This window comes from Emydura macquarii, unplaced genomic scaffold (genome assembly GCF_026122565.2).
Source record: "Emydura macquarii macquarii isolate MOO-44397 ecotype Brisbane River unplaced genomic scaffold, CSIRO-AGI_Emac_v2 contig_318, whole genome shotgun sequence".
Classification (NCBI taxonomy): domain Eukaryota; kingdom Metazoa; phylum Chordata; order Testudines; family Chelidae; genus Emydura; species Emydura macquarii.
In genome coordinates, this window is record NW_027130455.1 from 84,208 (window position 1) to 101,449 (window position 17,242).

Genomic DNA, 17,242 nt, shown 5'->3' on the forward strand with positions numbered 1-17,242 from the left:
TGGAAGTCCCAGCCCCATGCACAGGAAGGCGAGGGCTGACAGCCTGCGCCATCGCATGCAGCGGGGTGGGGTAAGGGCCGACAGCCGGAGCCATCGCACGCCCAGGGGGTTCAGAGGCCGGCCCCAGCGCGGGGTGCCCGCGGCAAGTCCCGGGAAAGTGCCCTTGCGGCTTCCGAGCGGCGGCGACGGGCGAGGCGAAGCGCAGCGAAGCCTCCCAACCCCACGTGGTTCCGGCGGGCGGGGGCGGGGAGGGAGGCAGAGGCTGAGCCAAGCGGCAGCGGCATCTGCTTTAAAGCCGCCCAGCCCGGCGGTCGGAGGAGCGCGCGGCACCCCCAGCCCAGGGCGCGCGAGGCGCTGAGCCGGGGCCAAGCGGGCTGCAGCAGCACGGCAGGGACCCGCTCCCGCCGGCCGCCAGGAGCCGGGGAGGAGGGAGGCAGGCACCCGGGGTGGGGCATGAACTTCCAGCCATGAGCCGCCCCCCGGGTCCCCGCAGCCCGGCCGAGCCCCGCGGCAGCCCCGCCGCGCTGCCCCTGCTGCACATCTGATGCTCGCCCGGCGCCCGCAGTAGCATGGCCCGCAGGAAGATCTCCTCGGAGTCCTTCAGCTCGCTGGGCTCGGACTATCTGGAGACCAGCCCGGAGGAGGAGGGCGAATGTCCCCTGTCCAGGCTCTGCTGGAACGGCAGCCGGAGCCCGCCCGGCCCGCAGGACCCGCTCGCCGCCGCCTCCGCCGCAGCTGCTGCCGGAGCCAGGAGGGCTCCGCGCCGGAGACGGGTCAACCTGGACTCGCTCGGGGAGAGCATCAGCCGCCTGACAGCTCCCACGGTACATAGCCCGGGCGAGGGCAGGGGACGTGTCGCACTCCGGGGGCCGGGGCTGACGGCCGCCCGAGCGCGCTGCCTTGGGGCGAGGAGCTCTCGTAGCAGATCCCTTGCCTTCCCCTTTGGGGAGCGGGAGCGGGCTGCAGCTAAGGACTCCGGGCCCATATACCCCCTCCCCTGCTCGGACTCCGGTCTCCTCCCCTCCAGCCCCCAGAATCGACCCCTGTTTCCCTCCCCCGCCTTGCCCGGACCCCTATATCCTTGCTGCCTGAGCATTCTCCCGCGATAGCCCCCCTCTTGCTCATATCTCGCCCCCCCCGAATGTACCCCTATACCCCCTCCCCTGCCTGGCCCCCTAGATCATCCCCGATATGCCCCCACTGTGCCTGGATCCCTCTCCCCCTTATGTCCTCCTCGCTGCCCCGACCCCAGCCGCCTCCTTTAGACCCCCAGCCCCTGCACCCCCCCTGCCTTAGCCACCCTCCCGGACACTGCACCGGCCTCACTGGCCGGATCCCCGCATCCTACGCCAGCCTCCCCCAGCCCCCGAGCCAGCTAGCGCCGGCAGGGCGGCGTGAGCGCGGATGCCCCGGAGCTGCAGTCCCCGCTCTTGCGCAGCCGGGCTGGGCGGGACGAGGTGCCTCGTCCCCAGCCCCTTTTGTGCACCTGCTTTCTGCTGCTCCTGGAGCCACCTGCGGCGCCCTTCTCCCCTGTGGGCAGGGGGTCCCCGGCAGTCGCTCACTCTCTCCTCTCGCCCGTATTGCAAGTGTAGACAGTGCTTAACCCACTTCTTATCAGACCTTTTGATGCAGCTCTTGGGCCTCGTGCAGTGGCCCAATTCAGATCCTTCTTGGCAGGGGGAAATTCCAGCCCCCCTTCCTCCGCCCAGGGACCTGGGGTCTTCCTCAGCCCGGGAGCCTCCCGTCTCTATTACCCGCACCGTGCTTGAGCCGTACTGCTAGGAGTCCAGTCTTCAGAGCTAGGACTCCCCTGTGCTCTGCCCTACAGAAACGGACTTCCCTTGGACCAGGTCACAACACCGTCTGGCTTGGCTGCTCCTCTGTCTGGAGGGAGTAGCAGCCAGGCCAAATTTCAGTGGCATCAGGCATTGCAAAACCACCTGCACCAGGCTGCTGTGCCACTCACTGAAATGTGTCTCAGTCACCGCTCCAGCTGGGTCTAATTTCACTGGTGTTAGGACCACACAGCTGGTGCCCTGCTCTGGACCATTCCAGTAGCAGCCCACTCTAGCAGCCGTTTTGATTTAGAAGTAGCCCTAGATTTAGTAGAGGACTGCTGCTTAATAGTGGTTGGGCCATGGACCCCATGGCTCAGTGGCCTATGAAACTTTGAGCAAGTGCAAAAAATCTTTTGGGGTGGGGGGTGGCACATTCCCTCCCACCCCCATTGGTACCACTGGGGGCATCTCCATGAAAATAGGGGCTGAGCAATAATAAAAAGCGCAGAGCTCCAGGAGTTGCTGCTGGAATCTAGTTTGGCTGAGCAGGGAATGAGGAGTTATTAACCTGTTCAAACCATTTAGCGTAGATCATTTAAAATGGGGCTGTTGGTTATCTTCCTTTTCATACTGCTCTAGTAAGGGGAGGGATATGGAAAGTCAACCCATGCTTATATTTTACCTTTAGGGTGGGCTGAGCTGCAGCTGTTTTACTGGCCATAAAAAAATAGGGGCATTTCCAAGTAGCATGAACAGAGATTGGGAAGGATTCAGTGTCTTTGAACTATTACACATTATAAATAGCAATCAAATATAGAATCATAATTAAAAATTGCATATGATCTGTATATACTAGTACACAATAAAATGTTTTTTAAATGATAAAAACCCTGAACTTGTTTTTGGTGTAAGTAATGACTTAGTTATTTTGATTAAAATTAATGTTTACTTTTGTGCCTAAGTGTAACAGTTTTCCAGTTATTTTAGTTCACTTGGGACATAGAGGTTTTCATATTACTTAGCATAATTGCAGTGTCCCCTTGTCATGCAGTTTAGTCTGTTTATTTTAAGCAACTTAAACCAGGTTTAAGAGAGAAAAAAATATCCTCAGCTATCCTATTAGTCATGTATGTAATTTCAGTTTGAATTCCCATCCTGCAAAAAAGCCTGTTCAAAACCTACAGTATTTTTAAAATAAATTATTTTAAAAATGAATAATAATTATAAAGCATTTGTAACTAACTGCTGATGACGTATTATGTTTTCCTAAAACATTCCTACTTCACCCAAAACGTGAGTAGTGCTTGATATACGTATTTTTCCTGTCTTGAAGAGGAGGTGTGAACTTCCATATGAGGAGAGATTAATAAGACTGGGATTTTTCAGCTTGGGAAAAGAGACGACTAAGGAGGGATATGATAGAGGTCTCTAAAATCATGACTGGTGTGGAGAAAGTAAAAAGGAAGTGTTATTTACCCTTCTCATAATACAAAAACTAGGGGTCACCTAATGAAATTAATAGGCAGCAGGTTTAAAATGAACAAAAGGAAGTGCTTCTTCACATAATGCATAGTCAGCCTGTGGAACGCCTTGCCAGAGGATGTTGTGAAGGCCAAGACAATAATGGGGTTCAAAAAAGAACTAGATAATTTCTTGGAGGCTAGGTCCATGAATGGCAATTAGCCAGGATAGGCAGGGATTGCTGTTTGCCCGAGGATGGGAATGGCTGATGGGATGGATCACTTGATGATTACCTGTTCTATTCATTCCCTGGCACTTGGCATTGGCTACTGTCAGAAGACAGGAAACTGGGCCAGATGGACCATTGGTCTGACCTAGTATGACTGTTCTTATGTTCTTTAACATGTAGGGTTTTTTTCCATATTGAACAGGGTAAAACGTTTTGAATTTTCTGTTATAAAAACAAGTTGAGTGACAGCTTTGCCATGAGTTCTAGCATTCATTGAAATGCGTTCAGTTTGAAGATATCAGTCTCTTAAAATGCTATTTTAAAATCAATCGTTGATGTTTACTTGAATAACCATGTCTACATCTGAGAATTAAGAAAGAATGTTAAAATGCTGTGAATGTTAACATTAATTTTGAATTTGGATTGAACTTCCTATATATGATTCTGTTGGTTTGGAAGACGGTAAAATCAGTGACACAAACATTTCCAGTGTTGTGGTTTTACGTAAAAAAAAATTCTCTCCCATATAACATGAGTATGTTGAGCTCCCATAATCACATGTATGAGGATCAAAAATTTCCACTGACACTATATTTCAGCGGCAGTTGAATATTTGGTTCTTAGAGACACAGATTACTCTAACATATTAAGGTACCAATTTCTTTTTTCAACCAATAGTATGTTCATCTATAATCGGATAATATCTGCTGAATAATGTGGCAATCACTGTGCCTTCCTGTATTCTATTATCCAGCATTGGAAATTATCTACCTGTCTAATCTCTAGTCATAGTATTGCGGCACTGAGATACTTTGCTTGTGAAGGATAGTACTCCTTTCTGTTCAGTATGACTCGGATTGGGTAGCTGGAAATAGACCTGTTTAACAAGGAAAGTTGAGTGCATTACATAGTTAATAGTTGTGCAGTTTCAGTGTAGGGTTTTCTCTTACATTGATTTTTTTCCCCTCCCCAGAGGGAATCTGATCCTGTAATGCTGAAATTAATAGACAGCATCCCAGGTGACCTGTCTTGCATTATTATAAAATAATTAAGCTATTTAATATAATAGTACTACACGTGGTATAACTGGATCAAATTTTACCCAATGTTCAAAATATTCTGAGGTAGCTCAGTATCAGTATAGTATTTTTAGATATCTAGTATTACTATTGCTGATAACTCTAGCATTTGTATTTTCACAGCTTTGACTGTGATCCCGTAGTGAGATGCTGTAAAAGCCAGCTACTGGTTTACAGCTTAATTTTAGTTAATCATTGCATTAGTTTGAAGAATAAACACAGAATCATAGAATCTAGAGTTGGGAAAGACCTGTTAAATCATCTAGTCCACCTTCCTGTCATTACAGATTTATTCATTCATGATTGTGCTGGTTTTGTCCAATCTAGTTTTAAAGTCCTAAGCAATCAGTCTTCCACTGGTTTCTTTGGGACATTAATCCAATAGTTCTTACTGCTGGATTTCTTTTTTACCTAAAATTTCTCTGTCTTAATGTCATCCAAGCAGGTAGTGCTAGATATATGGTGCCTGGTTCTGATTTCATTTACACTGGTGGAAATCAGGAGTAACTCCACTAAGCTAATAAAGTCACACTAGCACAAACATGGTGTAAGTGAAAGGAGAATCTCTTCTAGAAATAATTGGTCCAAAACATGATTTTGATTTGTTTTTCTGTTGAAAGTCTTTTCAATGATAATAACACAACAGCACAACTACAGCTGTAGTGCTGTTTTCAGCAGAGTACTGCTATTACAATTAGTCAAGTCACCCTTATGTTTAATACTTTGCAACCATTTTTCTCCCATACACTGATATACATCAGGAGTATTTATATTGAAGTTAATTGAGTTACACAGATATGAAACAGGGGAGAAGAGGGCAATGTCCATTGTTTAATTCTGACAATTCGATCTGAATGATCACATATACTAGGGAACAGCTGAGTGTCTTCATTTCCAGAGTGAATTCTGCAACACATCTTCCCTCCCTTGTATTAAATGCTTTCAAATTGAAAGACACCATAGATTCTCAGTGTTTGCATTTAGCCGTAGTTTTATGTTCCACATGTTAGTGCAGAGATAGCTAAAGTTCGGATGCAGAATAGTATCTATTTTGTAGTTTGCACTGATGGAGGAAAAGATTATTTGTGGTGTAATATTGCTGTGGCATGCAGAGGGATCCTTGTTGTGGGGATGTTTCAATCGGGAGGTAGCAAAGGCTACAAAGAGTTGATCTGTGAAGACAAGACAATACAAGATCGTGAAAACAAGAATAGGGCATGAGGGCTGAGTGCAAGGGAGCATCTGAGGGGCAGAGGAACAGACAAAGAAGGAGCATCCAAGGTGCAAAGGTGCTGAATGAGAAAGAGCATCCAGGATGCAAGAGAGAGAAGTGTGTGGCAGTGTGGAGTGGGAGATCTGTGACATGAAGTACACCACAATAAAAGAAGAGATGAAAGCATAACTAAATATTATGCCCCTCCAAAACAATGCAGTAGTTGGCTCTTGTAAAATATGTAACAGATTGGGTAAATAGAAAAGTATTTAACTGCCAATGGAAAATGAAACGCAACTGGAAAAAAATGCATTCATGAACTACTTGAGCTATTTTGTGCTAAAATATAAAGAAAATTAGCTGCTGAATTTTCTGACTTGTAAACTGTCAGATGTGGCTGTCTAGTTGAAGGCTGCCATTGCAAAGATATCACTTTTTGCAGAAGATAGAAAGATTTGCTTTTTAAACTTATTTTCAGTGTTCTAAAATGTAATTCAGTCCATCCCACTTTGTCCACTTCTGGAGTTTTTCTTCCAAAGAACTGAAAAGAACCAATTTCTTGCACTTTCAGATCACCTGATTGAGCTTTCCTCTAAAATTCCTGTTTAAAAAAGTTCCCTTTTGAGGATTCTGTCTGGGTCAGGTTATTATAAGACATTGAGGGACATGATTCTCATTTACCTGAAAGCCACTTTATACTGCTTTTATCATATTAATGGGCCTTGAAGTGGCTATAAATGTAATTTACTCATACTTTAAGGCTCCTGTATCCTGCCAGAGTGGGGTAAAGTGACCCGGGTGTAAATGAGAATAAAGCCCTTGTGACTTAAGGTCGTAAAGATGTCCCAGAATCTGTGCTATCTATTCTCCCTTGGTGCCTTGATGTTTTGGGGCAGGCTGTTGAAATGTATGATGGTTTAACGTGCTAGCACCAAGCATTCAGAATTTGCTCCTTGTGGGCCAGTTTTTTTAATTGAAGTAATTGAGAGGAAGTTGGGCCGTATTTGCAAAGAGAGCTTTCTGCATAGTTTGGAGAAAAGTGCTCAGTGCTAAGCAATGTGAGCAAATCTCTATATTCTCCCTGGTCTGAGTGCTTGTGAGCAGAGGGGAAGTGGAGTGTGCAGGAGGTGGAAGGGAGCAGAGTATTCAGGTGGCATGAGAGAGGTGGTCAGGCCTATCCTGCCCAAACAAACAGTGTGCACATGGAAAATTGTCATCATTTCAAGATAATCCTGTTGCCACCCTGGAGTGACTGTTTTACCAAGTGCGCAGAAAAGCTGAATATAGGAGAAAGTGAGAACAGAGGTTATTATGACACCCAGTCTCAGCTGAAAGAAGCAGGCTCTTAAATCTGATGGGCTGGGAAGAACACAGTGCCCAGTGTTTGTTGTGTTGAGCAGCTGATGGTGAAAGATAATGTCTAGTGGGAACATCAGGGCCTGATCCACCTGTCATTGAAACCAGTAGGAGCTATTCTTATTGGAATGGTCCATGTTTTCTAAGTCTGGGCAAAAAATTCCAGAAATCTAGCATGTAAGTTGATTTGCACACTTTTCCAGCAGGACCTAGTTTGTGAGAAATTAACTGAACATAAGAATGGCCATATTGGATCAGAACAATGGTCCATCTAGCCCAGTATTTTGTCTTCTGACAGAGGCCAATGGCAGATGCTTCAGAGGCAATGGACAGAACTGGGTAATTATCAAATGATCTATCCTGTCATCCACTCCTAGCTTCTGGCACTTGGAGGCCTAGGGACACCCGATGCATGGGGTTGCATCCCTGACCATCGTGGCTAGCAGCCATTGATGGACTTATCCTCCATGAAACTAGCATAATCCAGGGGAGTAGCCAGAAGTGATTTTTTGGCAGGGCCTGTGGTTGATATGGGTGGGCATAAGTTCGACCGGCCAGTCACGTGGCTCGGCGCCGGAAGTTCAGGCAGTGACCAGCTGAGAAACTAAGCTGCTGAACACTCCAGTTGCCAAGGTAGCTTAAGCGGAGCGTCGGCAGCAGAAATTCGGCAACCGATTGGGTGGGCCTGCTTTCGAAGTGGGTAGGCCATGGCCCACCCAGGCCCACTCGTAGCTAAGATACTGGCATAATCATATGTACATCTCTCTCAAATTTAAGTTCTGTTCTTCTTATGCTGCCAAATTTATTGCTATGCCTCATTTCAAAAGATTAATTTTGACATTGGGCGATGACATAAATTATAATGAACTATAACTAGAAATGATATTTTATGTTCTTCACTTTCAGCATAGTTTTCTGCCTTTCAAGGACTCTGATACAAGGCAACAGTACTCTAACTCCATCAAATAAGATTTTTATTGTACAGAAAATACAGTTTATTATTCTACAGTACACTAGTTCCTTGCAACTGTTTTGACATTTGCTCCAGTTTTATGTTGACTTGTATCCAGGGTAGGGCTGAAAATAGAATTAAAATAAGAAGAAACTTGTTTGTCACTGATTTGAAAGTAACATACTCTGTGCCCATATAAGGGACGTAGACTCCCCTAGAGGTGTGTAGAGTAACTCCTGTTAATCAATTGGAAATTAGGCATGCATCTAGAGGAGGTTATGCCCTCAAGCATTTAACTGATGTTTTTGGAAAGAAAATTATAGCATTATATAGCACTAAATCTTTTTACATTTCTGTATGCTTTTGTTGTCTGAATGGCTTAGGTAACATATTTCCTTCTCAAAATATATACATTATTTTAAGTGTCAATCCATTATTTTAAGTGCCAATGCAACAATAGCTGTAACTAAACTAGGGTAAATTCCCTTCATAGATGAGGCCTAGGTTATTTTCCCGTGTGGTTGCTTGAGAACAGAGAGATGTTTCTTCACAATGATATAATATCAAAAAGCTCTTTGTGGATCTTACAATGTTTGCAGTGAATAAAGTGTCCTTCCCCCGTCTTGATTGTAAATGCTGTTAAAATGTGCTTTGAATAAAAATAAGTCATTCTAGTTAATTATGACTAAAATTCTTTCCATGAGTATTGACTTACAAACTACAAAACTAACTTTCGAAGTGAAGGAAAAAATGAAGTGGAGTTTGTCTGTAGCCCTCAAAGGGATAAGTTGCTCTGTGCAGCGTAGCATATAACACTGAAATAATTTATATTCTGAAAATTTGGTATTTTATATTCTTAACATAAGGGATTCTTTTTGGGGTGGTGGAGGGAGATTCGAGAAATGGACATGTAAATCCCTTCATTTTTAACCTGTCTTCTATAGTATAATGATGGTTTTACATAATAGATTTGAGTTACTTTGAAAGATGAACAGTTAGTATTAGAAATAGATTATGTATTATATTTTCACTTGGAGGATGTATTCCTTCTGCAGCACAGAATAGAATCTCTTTTTTCCAACCCATATGTAGCTGAAATTCAAAGAGGAGTAAAGTGATTCCTCCCTGCATGTATGAGACCTGCAAGTTAGACTAGATTATATAATAGGCAATTTCCATCCTGAAGGCCTGTGGTTCTTCTAGTAGAAAGGCAGCTGTATACATGCAAATTATTTATTTTTTCTATATTTTATTTTTTCAAAGAGCTCGCACTATTATAGGCAAAGAATAGCCAAGGCAAAGTATTTGTGCATTCTATAGCTTTTGTTACTTATTAAATAAAAAACAGTTTTTCTTTGCTTTGGGGTGTTGTGTGAGTGTGTGTGTGTGTGTGTGTGTGTGTGTGCTCACAACAGTTTACACATAAAGTACACAAGAGGGGATTTATGTTAGAAGGCAGTGTGGCTTGGAGGAAAGCGCATGGGGTTAGATATCAGATGACAGCTAGCCCTGAGTGCTAATCCTGGCTGTGCTGCTGACTCACTGTATGGTGCTACTGGACAGCTTGTTTTACCTCCTTGTCAGTTTCCCTGTCCGGGTTCCCCAGTCAGCCCCCCTCACTGGGACCAGACTTGCAAGCACTGCTGGCTCCACATCGCTAACCCTGCTGCTTGGTTCCCCTGTGGGGTTTTTTCTTATTGTAAGTCTTCTACGTTGGGTGTTTTCCTTACAGTCCCAGCTGCTAGAATAAAGAGATTGCGTGAGAATCTTGGCTTACTCTTTTTTTTTTTTTTTTTAAATGAAATTGTCCTTTGTGGTTGCAGAGAAAAGCTTGAGAATATGAACTGACTTCACCCCTATGAGCTCGGGACCCAGAAGGCAAATATATATATTAAAAAAAAAAAAACACCCCCAATTTTATTTATTTATTTTTAAAAAACTCATGATTTTTCACTGCGGGGCTTGACTCATGATTTTCAAATGTTTGAGACTGGTAATACTGTTTTCCAACCCCACACCTGCATCGTCTCCTTGGATCCCTGTGCTCTCCCTGTCCATTCTCCTGGTGGTACATGTGGTGTGTAGGAAGAGAGTCCGGTTCCGCTGGACTTTACCATGTCCATTGGAGCAGAATTCCCCTTATTAGACCATTGCAATGCCAGCAGGTGCTAAAAGTGCCTGCACATTGTAGATCAGAACCTCCATCTTTCCCTGGTTTCTGCAGGCCCCCTAGGTTCAGTGATTGACCCAGCTTTTCTCCCAACTCCTGGGTGGTTCTGGAATGTGAATAAAGGCTTAGAACTTAAGGTTGCAAGCAGAGATCTGATTCTTAATTTGTCTCAGCTTTTAATAGGCACAAGATATTGGTATGAATATTTCTGTGATCAGGTGGCTAAGAAAAGAATGATTTTGGAGAGTTTCAAAAGTACAGGGATATATACTATAGAAACGACCAGAAATCAGAATGACTTTTCAGCTACTTTTCCCTCACAGAGGCCAGTTGCCAAACCCACCAACTGACACGGATTTACAAATCTATAATCACTTGTGCACAGATGAGTTTTGAATAAAATGTATTTTGAAACATGAAATAAAAAAAAAGAGAAGCATTCCTCATTAATGCCAGATAACCAGCAGCAAAGCTGTCAGTGTACGAAAACATCAGCCAGCTGAGTGACTCAAAACTAAAAGTTTCAAGCGCATAAAATTTTAAACAGTGAAGCGCTAAATTGGCCGAGCTCTCTAAAGACTTGGCTTTGCAATGTGCAGAACTGATTTGTTTAGGAGGCAGCTTTGCAACACCTCCGGGTACAGAAGTCTAGGGGGACCCCCTGACTTGACTGAATTCCTTAAAAAAAAAGTGTGATAGAAGCAAAGTTGTTTTTAGCTAAGCCAATTACGCTCTTCAGTGCTTAACTTCCATGTGCTTACATTTTTAAGCGCTTTAGTTTTAAGTGCATGACAGTGGAAGTGCTTCAATGGCTCAGCGAGAAGCCATTTAGCTTCTAGAAGGAGAAATTTTTAAGGACTTCCTTGGAGCAGGTCTGGCTCTATGGGGGGCGACCTCCCAGGGTGCCATGGCTGGGGGGTGTTGTGGTCAAGAGGCTGAAGAAGGGCTGTGCCCATCTGGAAGGTGAGAGAGGGGGAAAAACGGGACTGTGGGGCAGGAGCCAGGCACTCTCACGCATCTCCTCTCCATCCTCCCAGTAGCATGATACCTTCAGTGTCGTCCTCGCACCAACAGCTGCTGCTCTGCCTGCTGAGCGGCCTCCAGCTGCTCGGGGAGCAGTACTTAAAGGCTGCCAAAAAAAGTTTGCCCACAGCACCATTTTCCCTAAGGCCCTGCCCTGGAGAGCTGCTAAGATTCCCTGGGCACAAGGCTTCTCTCTTCACCTGTTACCGCCCTCTAGAATTGCTAACTCTGTAGGGTCTACTTCCTTCCTAGTGTTAATGTATGGTGCAGGAGGAATGGGATGAGTGCTGTGGAGAATATGACTTTATGTAAAGCGGGGAGAGTCAATTATTTTTTATCAAAGTCCAGATTTCTTGGTTAAGGTCAAGGTCCAGACTCCAGAGAAAATAATACCCAAAAATAAATAAATAAATAAATAAATAAAAAGATTTTGGGTCTGTTCAAAAACATCTGGCAATCTGGCTTTGGTCTGCGATCTGTTTACTGACTACCCCTGATGTAAATCAATGATGTGTCTAGGGCTGGATTAACATGGAGGCAAACCAGGTACATGGCTAGGGCCCAGATTTGGTGGGTGGGGTGAAATTTCTGAATTTATTTATTTTACTGTCGTGGATTTCCATACGGAGAGAACTAAACTCACTTGAGTGAGCAGCATTGTGACCCTGTGTGCCAGGTCGCAATGCCACTCGCTCAAGCGAATTAAATTCTTTCTTTCTCAAAAAGGATATTGCTGAACTACAGGGGGTTCATAGAGGTTCAGCGAAGATGATCAAGAGCCCAGACAAACTCTCCTGTGAAGAGAGATTGAAAAGATTAGGGTTGTTTACCTCAGAAAAGAGGTGAATGAGAAGGGACATGATAAAAATATATAAAACAGTGAATGGTCTAAAGGAGGTGGAGCATGAGCTTCTGTTCCCCCTGACTCATAATACAAGAACAAGGGGATATTCAATTAAATTAAAGTGTCATATTCAAAACTGATAAAAGGAAATACTTTGCCACACAACATGTGATTAAACTGTGGAAATCATTGCCACAGGAATTTGAGACTAAGTACTACAAGATTCAGAAAGAGCTAGGACATTTTGTATGGATATCAAGAATATTCAGAGTTATAATAGTTAATGCCAACAAAAGCTTTGAAAGGATTCTTAGACCTCATGCTTCAGGGTTTGAAAAAAACTTCAACTATCTATATTAGGGTGAGACCTGCTGTAGGGGACAGTTTACCCCATATCTGCCGACTGCATGGTTCTTACACCTTCCTGTGAAGCATCTGTTGTTGGCCACCGTCACACAAGACACTGGACTAAATGGACCTTAAGTCTGAATCCAGTATGGCAAGTTCCATGTGTCTTTATTTTTTTGGTGATGGTCCTAATTTGAATGCATTTAGAAAATTTAACTATAAACTAAAGATTTTTTGATTATATATTACATGTGAGCAAATTACTATAATTACTGGTGAATAGTTAATAATATTATAGAACATAAGAACGGCCATAGTGGGTCAGAACAATGGTCCATCCAGCCCAGCATCCTATCTTCTGACAGTGGCCTATGCCAGGTGTTTCAGAGGGAACTAACAGAGCAGGGCAATCATCAAGTGATCCATCCCCTGTTGTCCACTCCCAGCATCTGGCAGTCAGAGTCTTAGGGACATTATAACTATTTTACATGTATGTAGCGTCTTCCATTTCAAAGGATGCCAGTGAGCTTTAGTGCTCCTCTAATAAATATATAGTTCTATTGTGCCTTTATGGCACAGACTTGTATTGGAGCAGAGAGGAGGTGCACTGCCCTATATACTTAAAGGCTGCACTTGGCCTGAGACAGACACTGTGTTTCCTGGAGCTCCAGAGAGCTCAGGTGGATTGTGCTACTTGGAGGTGGTGCAGTATATTCTGTGTCCAGCCAGCTCTGCTGGCAATTGCAGAAGGTTGAGGAGACCCTCCTTTTCCCCCCACACTCTGTCTCCTTTGGAAAATATAGACGGGATGGCCCTAGCACTGAAGCTGCCATTGTGGATGGCGTTTGCACCTGGGCACAGTGAGGGGTGTTCCTAATACCCACTCCTTCCATTGCTTATTCCAGTAAGGGTGGGCACAGTCATATCCATGTTGGAGTCACACTGCCCAGAAGTGGAAAAGCAGCCACCTCTGAAGTGAAAGAGCAGCTTTTTAACAGAGCACAGCAACATGGCATAATAAATCAATCAGGAAGTGAATAATAATACGATACTTAGCATATGTTAGTTTAATTCTCACAATACTTACCTACTTCATAAGGGTGTTATGGGTCATATCCATCTGAGACTACATAGGGGGATTTGTATTTAAATTTTAAATTCAGAAGAGTTCAAGTCATTAGTGATCGTTTCTCACTTGTGCTCTAAATATATCTCACATGGATCTGTGTGTATTCTTTTTATCAGTCTAGTTTATTTCATTTATTTTGAATGCGTGTTTTGGTGTATGTGTATGCATGCACACGCACATGTAAGGATTATCACAGGAGATTAATTTAGAAGATAATTTATGCTGGATTGTTTTTTAATGTTAATTTGTACTTCTTTGGTAATTTCTTTTCCTGTTACCACTTCAGAAAATGAATTGTGTTTTCTCCTTATGACTTCAGTTTAAATAAATGTCCAGTTCATTTAAATATTTTCAGAGTTTGGGGATTTCTTTGACTTTGACTCCTGTTTAAAACCCCATAGAAATGTTCATAAATGTAGGGCTGAATAACACTAACAGATTTTTATTCTTTGAGTGATTTGTAGCTCTTTAGCGCAATCAAATAGATATTTCTAGTGAATACAGAAAATCTTTATTTGAAATATTTTTACAATATTCTTTGTAAATGTGGCTTTGCATACTGAGTGCTATACAGTTATTATCTGAACAACAAATCATCAGGTTCACGTTCTACCCACAGTTATCCTTGCACAATTACAAACTGGTTACAGTTTTCAGTTACAACTGGCTGAATGAATGTAAATGAAGAAGGAATTTGACCCGTGAGTTTTACCATTCATGTGAAAGATGAACACATTATATAAGGCTATATTTACACACACTATCATAATCCTATATCCAGATCTTTTCCATTCCTGATTTCTGAGATTCATTAATAAGTGGCTTGTTATAAAATGCTGTCAATAGTTTATGCACACAAACTGGCCTATAGTGACAATGGATAAAGTGTGCAGAATATTCTTGCCGGGTTAGACCCTACAGGAGACCATGCAGTGTGCACTGGTGAACAAGCGTAGGATTGGGAGCCTGCTTGTAGGACCAAATCTTGAAGTCAGCGGGAGTATTGCCTGTGTGAGGAATGCAGTATGGCAAGCTAAGAGAGCTGGAGCTAAGAGACTGAGATATGCAACCTTTTAATGTGAGAAAGCAGAGCCAGGAGCCCTGCTCCTGCAGCCAAGTCTCTGCACACCTCTGGACCCAACGCAGTTTAGGGAACCAGAGGGGGAACTGCCGTTTAACAAGTGGAAGCTGCTGTTAGACTGTTTTCCCATCTCACTCCAGAGTAGGTGCAGGAGAAGAGGGGGCAGGTTTGTAGAGTGTGTATGCATCATACTGAGGACAGCTGGTGTGGGAGTGTGTGGAGAAGGTTGGGGGAGCAAGAGTGTAGAGAGGGCAACTGTTAGTGCCTCTTTTCCTATATCCATTTCTGCATGTCATGGCTGCTGGAGTGGAAAATGTACCTCTCACCCCTGCCAGGGATTAATCTTTGTGGCTGCAGAGCACAGGAAATCTGCTGAATTTTTTGTGTGGCGGCAGCTGCCAAAGTACATTTCAGCTGCATTGGGCCCATAGGACTTCAGCACCTGCTGTACCAAATGGAAGGAGACTGGCTCTTGGATGTGTGATGGTTTCATTTATATGGAGATTCTGTGTGTTTTGCAAGAGCACATTTGAACGTTTTCTGGGAGAGTAAACGTAACTCCTACTGAGAGGAGATGTAATTACCTGATGTAGAATAAAAACCTCTTTAAAAGTTTCAACTTTGTTTTCCCACTTCATTTTACAAGTGCACGCATTTCTACAGATTGAAGCTCAGAATCACAGACAAATTCTTGGTGTTTGCTGGGTTTTTTTGTTTAAAGACAAAGCTCTTCTGAAAGTTGCACGGGCTGCTCTTACATTCCATGGGCCCAAAGAGCTGTTGCTGGGGAGGATTAAATTACAGTTTGTCTCCTTTTTATTTATTTTATTATTTATTTAGAGGGAGGGAGTTGCCTCCCTCTCCAAACCCACTGGCAGAAATGGGAGATAAGGCCAACTCCAGAGTTCTTGAATTTGTATAGGGCCAGCACAATATGGGGCCCCAAGGTTGTGCTTGGTTCCGGAATGAAACAGATCTAATGAAAAAGCATTTCCACCACTGCTTCCCAAGACAGCTGGAAATTATTCTTAAAAGCAGGGAAATATTGGTCTCAAATTTCCCTACCGGTCAAGTTTGTGTGATTCTGACCCAGTCTGCATTTAGTTATCCTGTGATCCTATGTGGCACCGAGTCAACAGGGAATCTCGTGTATCAGAATCGGGAACATTGAATGTGGGCTCTGCTAAACTGACAGGAGGAGGTGGATGGGTGGGAAGCTTAAAATATAAGTGCTTAATAATGTATTTGATAAATGCCTGTCACTTTCTGGGAAGATAAAAGGGCTCTCATAACTTATTTGGGCAATATCAAGAAGTGCTCATTTGTAGTTTGCAGTACTTGGCATCACCCAAAGAGCTCATGAGAGCAATTCATAATGAGAAAGAGACAGTGTGGGAAGCCCTTATTAAATGTATAGCACAAAAATGCCTGAATCCTCTCACAATTTGCTCTTTAAGGGCCTGATTCTGCAGGTGGTGAGTACCCTTAACTCCTATTGACTTCAAAGAGAGGGTTCATAACATGTCAGAGAACTGAGCCATAATAGCTGTTTCCTTTATTATGTTAAACAAATTCTCTGTGAGTTTCTACTACTACTGTATGTCTCAAATAGATTTAGAAAAGCCCATTTCCTTCCCTGCTGATGAAGTTGGAGCAGATGAAATTGTCCCAAGAAAAGGCTGATTGATTACGTCTTGATGTAATAACATGTTATTGAATAGCATCAAAGTTAATTTTAAAATGATGAGATTATTGACAGGTGATATTTTGTGAAAACTAATAATAAAGCAAGGGCCTTCTTTTTTCCTGCACATTTCTGTTTTCTGTTGCTTCACAGCCAGCATTAGTTTTGCCAGATCATAACATCCATTGATGTTTAAATAGTGAAGTAAAGTATATACTTTATTTTATACTTATACTTTATTTATAAAAGAGCCATGAAATACTGATGTATTTGCAATATAAGAACAGCTTAGTAGTGCTGCTGGGGTAGTACATATCCATCACTGTGATGGGAACATGGCAGATGTAAGATGAAAAGGTATAGAATTGGAAAAACAAATAGTATATTAAGTGATAAATTAGTAGTCACCTATTCAGACATTGTCTTGAGAGCGAGACAGATGATGATTTGCTGACAATGGTTGTTTATTATTATTTTGTTTTTTTTATTATTATTATTCTGTAGCCTCAGACCATTCAGCAGACTCTCCAAAGGACACTGCAGTATTACGAGCATCAAGTTATTGGGTAAGTAGAAGAGATTCTAATAGTTATTGGAAGGGTGAATAAAAGATAAATGGTAGCTGTTAAATTAATACCTTTCTGACATCCAAGTTGTAGACTTGGGTGGCCAACTTTTCTAAATTTGCTCACAAATACTTAGGCACGTTCTTCAGTAATGATAAATATTATAAATTCTTTTTGTGTTCTTCTTCATCTCTCCTCAGCTCTCTCATGGCTGCTGCAGTTAAATAACTACAGCCCAATCCTGCTTTCATTCAAGTCAGTGGGAGTGGGACTGAGCCCTTGGAGGAGCAATTGTAGAATGTACTGTGGGTGTGGGGAACCTTTTTGTA

General features: G+C 43.1%; 1 protein-coding gene across 3 annotated transcripts in view; it reads left to right on the forward strand.

The window, feature by feature from the left end:
- The first annotated feature begins 300 nt into the window (after positions 1 to 300).
- Positions 301 to 17,242, forward strand: part of GUCY1A2 (guanylate cyclase 1 soluble subunit alpha 2) — a 205,472-nt gene continuing 188,530 nt past the window's right edge. For all 3 annotated transcript variants that reach the window (XM_067567573.1, XM_067567582.1, XM_067567577.1), the window contains exons 1-2: positions 301 to 824; positions 16,852 to 16,913. In XM_067567573.1, the coding sequence (XP_067423674.1) occupies positions 570 to 824; positions 16,852 to 16,913 (317 nt within the window). In that variant the 5' untranslated portion in view covers positions 301 to 569. The remainder of the gene's footprint in view (positions 825 to 16,851; positions 16,914 to 17,242) is intronic.